Genomic DNA, 11,819 nt, shown 5'->3' with positions numbered 1-11,819 from the left:
TATATATAAAATATATAGTCTTTATATATTCAGTAGCATTCTTTATATACCTTTATATTCTTTATAAGGATTTTTTCACTGTACTGTTCAAAGGCTGTAGATACAAAGCACTGAGTGCAGCAAAGGGGTCAGTTTGGGATCTCTAAAGGAATTGTTTCAGGCTTTTGGCAAGCTCAGGCGAATTAGATTTATGAAGTTTACATTTAGTTCTTTTAAAGAAAGCTAGGATCCGGTGTTGTGTGCTGGGGGTTGTAGAGAGACCTTCAAACAAAAACCTGTGGCTGTTTTCAAGGTTTACTATTTAACGTGAAGTACGTAAATATTGTTGTCAGAAATTATCTGACAACAGAAAAGTACACTTATGTTTTTTCTTTCCTCTTTCTAGAAAGCTAAGTTTTGGCAACTGTAAAAATATGTAAAGAAAGTGACATAGTTTCTCTGTAAAAATGCACAAGAGACGGTGGCAATCTTTATTGATAACTAAGACTGATAATGCGTAATCACTGTTTTTTAAAAGATTTTTTTTTATATTCTCTTTTTAGTAGGAACAAATGATCCTATAAAACCACCTCTTCAGTGTTGTAAGATGACAACATGTTATAATGCAAAAGTCTTAATTGCTCTCATGCAGTAGAAAAAGTGCATACTGACACTCTGCCTGGTTTGTGGGGGTTTTGTTTTGTTTTATTTTTCCTACAGGCATCTTATCTGGATTTCAAAATTAATTTCCCAAAACGCAGGTTCAAACCTGACTTGGAAGTAGATAATACTAGTAAAGCGGTTTTGAGTTGTGTGAGAAGGAGCCCACAGATAGATCATAGGTCAATGTGATGCTTTTATGTTTTTTAATTTGTTATTTAAAAGCACTTTGAACGTAACCTGTTTACATTAGTAAAAGTTTTGAAAGATGAGTTTTGTGCATCCAGTGGGCTATGTTGCCCCATTGCCTGATGCCTTCAGATTTCAGTTGGTTTTTTTTCCCCCTCAGCCCTATCAGCACCTACCTTTTGCCCAGACTAGTGACTTTTGAACAAAACAAAATAGATGTAGTGAGTTGTTCGGAGCTTCACATGTACTAACTGATAAGCTCAAATGACACCTTTCCCTTGCTAAGGGCAGTCATTTGCATATATTTCTGTTATTTATCTGTAAGTTTAAATGAAATTCATAGGAACTGAGTCTGTTTATGAACTTATTCTCTAGCCTTTGTCCAGTTTGCCAAACAGTCTCAGCAGTAGTTAAAGCAGATTTACAGGCAACCAATAAAAGCTGTGATTATGTGATATTTCCTTAGAAAACCAGATTAACAAAATAAAATTATCCCAGCCTTTCCTGGAGTGAGAAGCAGTATTTTGCATACAAAGCAAGACACTGCTGATCAGCAGCTTGATACCTTGCTGGCAGTTGTTGCCTCTGTGCACTGCTGGGTTCTGAACTCCAGCTGATACCAGAGCTGGTGTGGTCAGAAGAGGATATGAGGAAAAAGCGTCATTACAGGTGGGGAGATGGGGAAGCAAGTAAGTTTAGAAATTTTCTTTTATCTGAAAGGGGAACTTTTATATAAAATAGGAGATCTTAATGGTATGCATTAAAGAATGTGAAAATAGAAAGGACCAGTATGTTAAGGACTAGTTTGAAGACAGAGGTGCTGTGCAGCAGAATGTTGGCCTCTTTGGAAATTTTGCATTGTCATTTTGTTATTTTTGCCCTAAAAACTGTTATTATATAAAACTATTTCAGTTTATCATATAGCCCTTTAGAATTCTGTACATCAGAATGAGACAGAATGGTCTTTTCAACCATGGCAAAAAGAGGAGTTGCTTTGTTACTGCTCCGTATTCTATTCTTTGTGTACTTAAAGGTAGCATTATCAATAGATTCATCAAGGGAACTTATATGTTCTATTGATTTCTGCCAGAATCCTCAGATTTATTTATTTAGAAATTTGCCCTGGTGATACCCTTGGGTTATAGGCCACTGGTACTGCCCACAGTTTATGCAATATATTGGAATATGAAAATAAAGTAACGAATACTGACATCTGTTTCTTCACCATATTCTAGAGTCATCTGATAACTTGCCAATTTAGCGGGTTTTTTTTCCCTTTTCTCTCTCTCCTTTAGTGGAAGACCAAATATTCCAAGCTGATTTTCAGAAAATCTGATACAATACCTGACGAGCTCCATCAAATAGTACAAGAAAGCTTTCTGACCTTACGAAAACATGATTGTTTCTTTCAAGATCTTGTAAGGATCAAAGGAAAAGATTTTCTTACCCCAGTGTCTCGTATATTAATTGGAAACCCGGGATGCACTTACAAGTACTTAAACACAAGATTATTTACAGTTCCTTGGCCTACTGAAGGTTATGATATAAAATATTGCAGTCCTCAAATACATGATGCTTGTAAAGCATTAATCAGACTTAATGAGTACTTGCATATTGAAGCAGTCAAGGCATTACAAGGACAAAATTTCCTTGAGGCCAAAGGAATTAAAGATACTACTGTAATAGATAGGGAGCAAAATTTTGCTACTTCTCTTATGGAGAAAGAGTCTGTTTCAAAGGATCCAAGCAGTTGTAGCGTACCAGAGGATGAATACATAAGTCTAGAGAACAGAACATCATACAATGTGACTTTATTAAATTATATGGATCCACTACAAATGTTGTGCTTGAAGCAAGAACCTTATTTTGGAATGGGGAACATGGCAGTGAGCTGGCACCATGATGAGAATCTGGTTGAAAGGTCAACAGTTGCTGTGTACAGTTACAGCTGTGAAGGTGAGTGATGGGAGGTATGTGTTGACTAATGATATAAATATCTTAAAATCCCTGAAGCTCTTTCATGTTTCCTTGTGTGTACATGTATAAGCACACCTGCATGCTAGTCTAGATTTGTCACGTGCTTCTGAGTACTTTGTGGTTCTTTTTGTATATAAGCCCTATCTTTATTTCTACTAAAACCTGTACAAAATATACCCTTGTTTACTGCAGCTGGCCTATCAGTTGTTCTCTAAGTAGATTGAAAAATTAGTATGATTAACTTCCTGACTAGGAGCCAGGAAATCAAAATCTGTCAAATACCTATTTCAGGTTAAAGCATGTCCATATTTTCTGTCCTGTAAAATGTATAATTGTAGTTGGGATCACCTTCTTTATTGTGTTATTTATCATATGCAGACTTGTTTCTTTCTTTGGAAAGATCCTTTTAGGTTGGTTTTGTATAAAAGTATTACTGTATTTACTTGGAAGTATATATATTTTGTCTAGACATGCTGTCCTGCTAATGCATGTTTTGTGGAGGACTTGCCAGTGTTTCTGTAGGTAGGAAGGCTGGAAGTTTTCTGTTAAAAGACCTGTTGTCTGTCAGGCTTTGCAGGCTCTCAGTTATTTAAAAAACACTTACATGCAATATTACAGGGAAAAAAAGCATAGTTGAAGAGTCATTAAATATTTTGTATTTGCTTTAAAGTACCTTTCCCATATTTATCTTTATTTAAGAGCAGACATGAGAATTTTTGTTTATTTTTTTTCCCTAACAATATTTGAACAAAGCCTTGTTTTTTTTTTTTTCATGGCTTCCAGTTTTGCAAACAGAAGATGAGAGTTTAGACACTTATCTGAATTTGCAGATGCTCTGATAAGTTTTGTAATTCACAAATGATTTTTGGTTCTTCCTCCTTTGCTCACTGCTTCAAAACATAGGACGAATCCACATTGAATTTGATAGGTTTTGGCTAAAGACCGTGATGTAAAAATTACAGTTTATACTTACATGTGCATTCTCTTACTAGTTTTATTCTTAGATTTGGAGCTGTGGGTCTCACTGTTGCTTAGTGTTCAGCTGAAATCATCATATTTACATTTTCCTGGACATAAAATATCAGCTGGCTTGGCAAACAGAATAGATTCCCTGACCAGCAGAAGTGTCGTTTTCTTCATGGACTTTTTTTCTGTCCTCCTTGCCAAAGACATTGATATTTTATGTCCAGTAATTTATTTTTTTTATTAATTGTACTATAGATAAATAATTTTTCAGTAACATTTTACATTAAAGTAACGTAAACATGAACTTGAAGTAATACTAATGTGTGTGAGAATTTATTGTAATATACTTAAACTTTTTAGTTTACCAAAAGCTTGCTTGTGGTGCACTTTAGTTCTTAAGTTCAGCAAGCAAGATAGGTAACATTTATGTCGTTTTAAAACTACTGCAAATTCTATGCAATATTTGATTTAGAAGGGTAGAAAGAAATATTTATGTACTTGACTAAAGAATATTTTGATATATGTACATATTTAATGCTTTTGCCACATAGAAGATTTTTTTGTGAAGGCGCTTAGAGTTAAATTGTCTTTCTCCTGAAGGACTTAAAAATGAACATGAAAACTTTAAAAAGCTAGGAGCTTTCCAGTGAATAAATTGATCATTCTATCATTTACTTTAAAAACAAATAAAAAAAATATGACTTAAAATGTTTGTATTTTGGCAGCGCTTCTAAAAGGTTTTGATGAAATCAGTGTTTGTTTATATATTAGGGGGAAATCTCTTTGTCAGGAGGTGGTGTTATTAAAAACTTAGGTAGTGTAAAAGATGCTTTTTGGGGGAAAGAAAATTTTTTATGAAGTCAGATCTAAATTTGAACAATGTTGAGTTCCACTTGACAGCTCTTGAGCGTGGCTGAAGTTGGTTTCATTAATGTCAGCAGAAGCTTAAGGTGCCTAGCATGGCTGTGAGCACCTTGAGTAAATGTCCCGTACTATAACTTTATGTGGAAATAATTCTCTGACATCTGTCGGTGTTCAGCTTGTGGTTGTCAGTGTATATCCCTGAAGTGAAGCCATATCTATAGTTGGCCTTCTTATTCATAAAGTGGAGGAAATTTAAACTGTTTGTAGCTTATGAATATGGTATTATAATTACAGTGACAGTAAATTCTTGTGTATGTTGGAGTCTTCTACCCAGCTCATCCAACAGTAATTTATCTGCTTGATTTAGATAAATAAAAAGATTGGTTTGCTCTTCTGATTTCCTGTTTATAGCTTTCAAATGCTGCTGGTTATAAATTATAAGTGCTTGTAGCATCGGTCTTTCTAATTCCATATCACTTCAATGTGTTGGTGGTTTCTGCAGTTCACAATGACTCTCAATATTTACCATATCTCTTACCAACCTCTCCATAACTGTGAAGCTTAAGGAAACTCCATATACTTTTGAAGATGGTTGTTAAATCTTTGTAGAATCGTATCTTGACTCCTCTTCCCATTTTTCATCAACATATTTACTTTTTATGCCAGTATCTTTTGAGAACTTACTGTTAGTTCATTCAGTATTGAGTTATTACTGAATTCTCACCGTAGTGTATAAAGACTACAGTGATCACAGAACCGTTCCAGAGTATCTAATAAAAAGAGTTAGGGTGGTCAGAAATTTTTTTGATGGAACAGTTTTTCCTTAGAAGATGTCAATTAGATGGATTAATTATTTTCTGGGAGAAAACACTGCTTGTGTAAGAAATTGAGATGCACATTAAGCATGTTGATTTTTGTTAAAACTAGCTTGGTTCTCTTTTTTTCCTGGATTTGGTACATTTTTTTGGTCAGTTCTCTATTCCTCAAATTCTGACTGATGTCTGTGATCCCATACACGCTGAAGATCTGTGGGAGCCCCACAGCCTGAGCAAGCTGAGACTTTGAGAATTTCATGACTAGTGCCAGTCTATCCTGCCACAAAGACAGAACCCATGGGATTCCAGATTTTGGACGGCAGGAGCCCTTGGAGTCAAGCAGTCTTGCTCTGTTACAGCAACCATTTTCTGGACTATTTAGAGGTGCACAACTTGGGTTATATGGTTTTCTTTTTACTTGAATTTGCATTTTTATATTTTTATTTGTTTGGTACCTACTTATTTTATTAAATAGTATTAAAACAGATACTACTGTAATTGAAATGACTATTCTCTTGTTCTCTTCTTTGGTGTTTGATGCCATAATGAAAATTTAATATCTGAAACTTTGATCAGTATTAATTGGAGTAGAATTAGTTTTTATTATGCCAGGAGAGAAATTTGTGAACTAACATAAAGATATTGGAACAAGGTGATAGTCTAATTAGTATCAGTGTTCTTTTTTTTGTTTGTTTCCAGTCTCAAACTGGTTCAAAGCAACTTCCAGTGAGGTACATTTTTAACAACAAAATAAGATAGACTTTTTCTTTAGTGTTCATATGAAGAGTACTTGCTTTTATTTACATTAAAGTAAATTTTTTTATATTACACTAGATTAAAAGTAGGTTGTCAAGTGATAAGAACAGGCCCTCACAATAATTTGGAAATTTCCCTTTAATGTGTATACTGCGTAGAAGTGCATGAGTGGTTGTCATGGTGCATATGCAGAACTGAATGCATTACAGCACGTGTGTTCAATTATACTGCCACTAACACTGTTCAGAATTCATTTACTTTTCAGAATTTGCCATGGAACAGGAATTGCAAATTTTGACCAATTTATGATTTTTAATTACACATTAGCTTACAAATATCCTATCACATGAGAGCACTAAAGTAAAAACTTGTTCAGGATTTTAATGTAGTCATCTAATAACCCATTTTTATTTCCTGCTCTATTTATAAAAGGGAATTGCAATCTAAATAGTGGTGGTATAAGGGCATTTGCAAAAACTGGGTTTTATCCATGAAAATTTCCTAATGAGCAGTTTTCCCTAAGGTCTTCAGAAGTTTTGTAGGAAGTTTTATTGCTTAGCAGAACACTAGTTGGTTCGAAAGACGCTCTTTGAAGTGGAGACTCGTTTCAGTTACTGGCTCAAAGGAGATGGAAATAAATGTGGTCACTGAAAGTGTCCATCCTCCTCTTACTTGGATTTCCAAAAAACTGTGTTTAGGGCTTGATAAGTAGTTTTCTCTAGATTCTTTAGAGTATCTTGTTTGTTTTCTTGCTGTAAGGCCTGCTTTCTGTGTAAATCTTCTGAAGCACTAAACAAGTGGCTCTGTTCACTGACAAGGTGATGGTGAAAGGTTTAACAAACTTAGAGAGTTAGTTGCAGTAATGACTGATCTTGAAGGAACTTGCAATGCTTGTTTCTTCTGTAAAGTGCTGTGATTGTGTTTTTTAACACTGATGTTAGGAGCACTACTCTAGCAGTATCCTCATGATAGTTATTTCGTTTCTACAGTAATTGTGAAGAATAATGATTGAGTTTCACTACAGGTGTGTTTCCTCACTAGGTTAAGAAAATATGAAACTACGAAAGTTTTTTGGAATGGCAGTCAATCTGAATTTGTAGTTGACCAATAATCCTCTTTATGTGATGCTTAGCAGATAAAAGTCATGGAGTAGATGTTTGTACAGGATAAGAACATTTATATTAAGTTGTTTCTAATGTCAATAATGCAGTACAAATATTGTTTGTTGAAAGAAGAGAAATGTTTTGTAGAAAATGAAAATGTGAGTGAAATGGTCATATCTGTAGCTTGTAGGTTCTGGCCAGTTGGAATTCTATTCTTGGAGAATCACAAATATTTAGTGTCCAAGTACTCTTTATAATAATAGAATTGAATCCATGTTTTCTGAAAAGAAATCTTCTTTTGAATTAACTCTTGAGAGTTATGGGGTTTTTAACTGTGCTCTCACTGATTTGATCAAATTAGTATCTCCTTCAAGAATTAAGGGATGACAAAATACTCCTTGTTCTTGTTTTAATGCTGTTCTTGTTATATTTGGACACAGTGTTCTAACTATGAATTGCTAAAAACAACGTTGACAGATCTTCCAGTTTTTGTTTTTGTGAATGTCTGGTGCAAGTGAAAGTCAAAATGTTAGTACAGTTTGATTAACCTTAGCTTATGCTATGGCTTTTCAGTAACAAGGTAGAAGAAATAACTGTAGGTCAATGCTCATCCTTTCCCACCAGCTGCTGAAAAGCAAACCATGCTCTGTTTTGTTCACTTCTTGCATATAACATATATAAACTGCTGTGGGAGACAGTAATAATGATACAGTTAATTAATTGCTGAACACATGCCCAAATTATTTTAAATTCTGGAAAAATCAATCTATATAAAAAAAATAATCATTTTTTCTGTATCTATATAACACTGGTCAGCTGGATTTAATGACAAAATAGATGTTTATAGTCCTCCTGTTCTTAGCAGTGAGTTGGCAATGGTTTTGTTGTCTAAGAAATCACATTTGATTTAGGATTACGTTTAGGATCTAGTTTGACATTGCAATTTGACTTTGTACAATGAAAGAGAGAACTTTCATGTTTCACAGTGTCAAAAGAAATCTCAAACTCTTCTTGAAGATTTTAGTGCTGAATAGTGAAGAAGTTTTTCCAGGCTACTTTTACTTTCTGTGCTGTGGAACAATAACCAGACTAGATCCAGGAAAACAAGTTTCATGTTGTTCTGAACCTAACCATGACCTAGACCTGATAAGATCGGGTCTTAGAGCTGGAACATCTCTGAAATTTGAGCTGTCGAGTTAGAAGCATAATGTTGTGGTCAGTTTTCTGTAGCTACATTCTCTCTTTCATGGTTCTACTTTAATTACAGGTTTGATGAGGTATTGTTGTGTTGTGGTGAACTTGTTATCTGGTTTCATCATTTCTCGTTTGGGATGCAAATGTGTAGATTTCTTGCAGACTAAATTCTATGAATCCTTAATGAACAGAATTCAGATTTGCAGATAGTTTTATTATGTTCAACACTGCTACATTTGGCCATTTCTGTATGGTCTGCTTCAAAATAAATACATGTTCTTAAAGTGCTGTGTATGTGGAAGGTCCATGTGATTAGCTCTCAAATACTTATGGTTTAGATGCATCCAAACGTTTTCACATAAATGAGAACTGTAATTATATCAGAGAATGCACAGCATTCAGTCATGCTTGAGGTGTGATAGAGAATTTAATAACTACTTCTTTTTATGTAAAAGTTTGTCAGTGCTACCTAAAGATAACCACAGATGTTAAGGGGTCTTTTTTTTTTTTTTTTTCTTGCTCTCACTTTCAGAAGAGCTTGCATTTAAAAGCTAGTAGCAGCTTGCTTCCATTTGTTACCAAAATAACATGGTAGGAGCAATCAGTTTCAATTGCTGCTGATAATTATAAGGTGCTATAATTGAGAATATAGAGAAAAGGAGACTGTGAGCTACATTTGAACTCTGTACTTAAGCAATAAAAAATTTATCAAACTGCAAAAAATAAGTCATTTTAACGAGCACATTCCAAAGGTGCTGGATTTATGAGGAGACCCCAGGAAACTTTGATTGAAATTGCTGTCTCTGATTGTAGTTCTATATTTTATTGGTGCCATATTGTGCACAGTGCTGCTGCCAAAGTGAATGGGAAAGCAGCATAACAGAGAGAGTTAACCCAGAAAGGTTACCTCTTTTTATAATATCCATGATGTATTGCATTAAAAATGCCTTGAAAGCCATCCTATTTGCAGTTTTCAGAAAACATTTTTCTTAAATTAAGTTACAATTTATCTGAACAGGGCAGAAAATATGAAAGCCCCTTGAAGACTTTAGTATTGATTTTTCTGAGTGTTTGCTAGCTCTTGTTTTCTCATTTGTGTGCTCCTTGATAGAAAAGCCCAGAGCTGCTCCTGAGCCAAAGCTTCAGCTGGATGAGAGCTGCAGCAGTGAAGGGAGGGAGTACAGGGACTCAATTTACAGTAGGAGTTTTAAGTAAGAACTTGAGATAGGCTTTTTAAAAGGTTTTTGGCTCCCTGCTTCCTGAATTTAGGCAGTATCAAATTGACATGGCAAATTAAGACAATTTATTCATTATTAAAGGCTGCTCTGAACTAAGCAAACATTGCAGGAACCCTGTGAGATGAATGACATAAACATTTTGAAAGTTGTGAGTTCAAGGTCACTTTTTACCTGTGTACATTATAGTAAGAGTTAAAAATCTTTAGTATTTTTATTCTAGAACTAAATGTAGACAAAAGTTCTAAAAAATTTCACATGAAGGCGTATTTGAGATGGAGAGTGGGAAGCACGCAGTTACTCACTTAGAAGCAATCATTAGCCATGCTACATGGCTGATGATTTCTGACTGTTCGCTGCTGTTCTGTGCCAACTGCTTATTAAAACTCTATCCTCCCTCTGTCAAAATGCTCTGTTACTTTAGCTATAAAACTGTTATACTATAGCTACCAAATACCTTGTTATAAATGCTGACTGTATCGTTCAATTTATACTGCAACGAAGTATGCTTATGAAAATAGTTCTGAGGGATTAAGCTGTAAATACTATTTCTGTGCAGTGGATTATTTTTTCCCCAAGCTCAAGACATTCATGTTGCTTAATGATGAGAAAAATGTTGTGACAAATGTATTGAAGCTTTGTTGGCTCTTACACATATTGTCTGGCGTGTTTGACTAATAATTTTGAGGAAGGAAAGCCGGATGTGATTCCAGGATTCATTCAACTTTGGTCTAGGTTGTGGTTTGTGTCCTTTATTTCACCTTGCTCTGCTTACGTTTATGATTTGGTGAAATTGCAAATACGTAAACAAATGAAATTGTTCATAAAATGCTTTGGCAGTTTGAGCTGAAGTTCTTTCAGCTCAACTTTAAGAAAGTTTGAAGAAAGAAATAACTTTCATCAGAAGTTATCTATTTTTTTTTTATATATATGTATATATATACACATATATCAGTGTTGCTGCATTTTTTTTACACTTACAGTTTTAGTGACTTAAAAAACAAATTAAGAGTGAAGAGTAACTGAAACTCCTGTTACATGTACTTGAACTTCAGAAAAACTCAAGTACATTACAAACTTTGCCTCGTTTGTGTTTTCATTGTAGTTAACATGAAGTTTTCATCTTAGTAAAGTTGGAAGTTGGTTGCAAAATTTCTTGATCTCATGGCTCTTTTGACTTTTTTTTTTTTTTTCACCTCCCCTATTAGATGCTCTTGAATTTGGAGAGGGTGATTATACCAAATAAAGATTATAGAAAGTTTAAGCCTATTAAGGTTTTACCAGTGTAGGATATCATTAAGTCTGTATTGTTAAATCAGATTTTGTATGTCATTCTTCTCACTTTGTCTGATGTCTCTGTGGTGTTTTTCCCTCCATCTCTTTTAAGGTCCAGCCATGGAAGAAAGTAATGAAGAAAAGCTGAAGGGAAGAGACCCAGCTGTTTGGCACGTAGGCTTGAAGGTGGCATGGGACATAGAGACACCTGGATTAGCAATACCACTTCACCAAGGAGACTGCTACTTGATGCTTGGTAATTTTTAAGGGCTAAGAAGGTGAACTTTCTGTTGAAAATAGAGAAGATTACATTTATTTTAATATCAGTTGTCATATCTTCCTTTCAGTTGGGACTTTCCTCATTTAGAAACACATTCAATCTGGCTAGAGTGTATAATAAAATCCTTCTATCCTGCCCATTTCCAGTGTATTTTGGGGAACTACTTTTTTCCTGATGTTTTTCTGACTTCACAGCTAAGAAAGGAAGTATTCTTTCTGAGCCGTTTCTCTCTGTTGTGCAGGCTGAATTCCTAGACCCTCTTGGGCTTCAGGCCATAAGCACGATTTCCTCAGATCTTGTGAGAAGTTGAGCAGTATCTGTCCCATTCTGGTTTTTGTAGATGTTGATTCCGTTTTCTGTTTTTAATGAGGTATACTGAGTAACTGTGAACATCTGCATCTGTTGTATTCAACAAAAAAAATTCCTTTGGCTTATAGAATTGGTAAGTATTGTATGAGCTGCGACTGTATGTTGTGGTTTGAGGCTTGGGGGGCAGGACAGGTGACAGCCAGGACCTGGAGGGTCC

General features: G+C 34.8%; 1 protein-coding gene across 1 annotated transcript in view; it reads left to right on the top strand.

The window, feature by feature from the left end:
- The first annotated feature begins 1,505 nt into the window (after positions 1-1,505).
- Positions 1,506-11,819, top strand: part of FTO (fat mass and obesity associated) — a 192,126-nt gene continuing 181,812 nt past the window's right edge. The window contains exons 1-3 of the mRNA XM_008950364.1: positions 1,506-1,517; positions 2,124-2,784; positions 11,126-11,269. Of these exons, the coding sequence (XP_008948612.1) occupies positions 1,506-1,517; positions 2,124-2,784; positions 11,126-11,269 (817 nt within the window). The remainder of the gene's footprint in view (positions 1,518-2,123; positions 2,785-11,125; positions 11,270-11,819) is intronic.

The sequence above is a fragment of the Merops nubicus genome, unplaced genomic scaffold (genome assembly GCF_000691845.1).
Source record: "Merops nubicus isolate BGI_N331 unplaced genomic scaffold, ASM69184v1 scaffold14162, whole genome shotgun sequence".
Lineage (NCBI taxonomy): Eukaryota > Metazoa > Chordata > Aves > Coraciiformes > Meropidae > Merops > Merops nubicus.
Note: the sequence above shows the minus strand (reverse complement) of the source record. Positions and strands in the feature narration are given on the sequence as shown.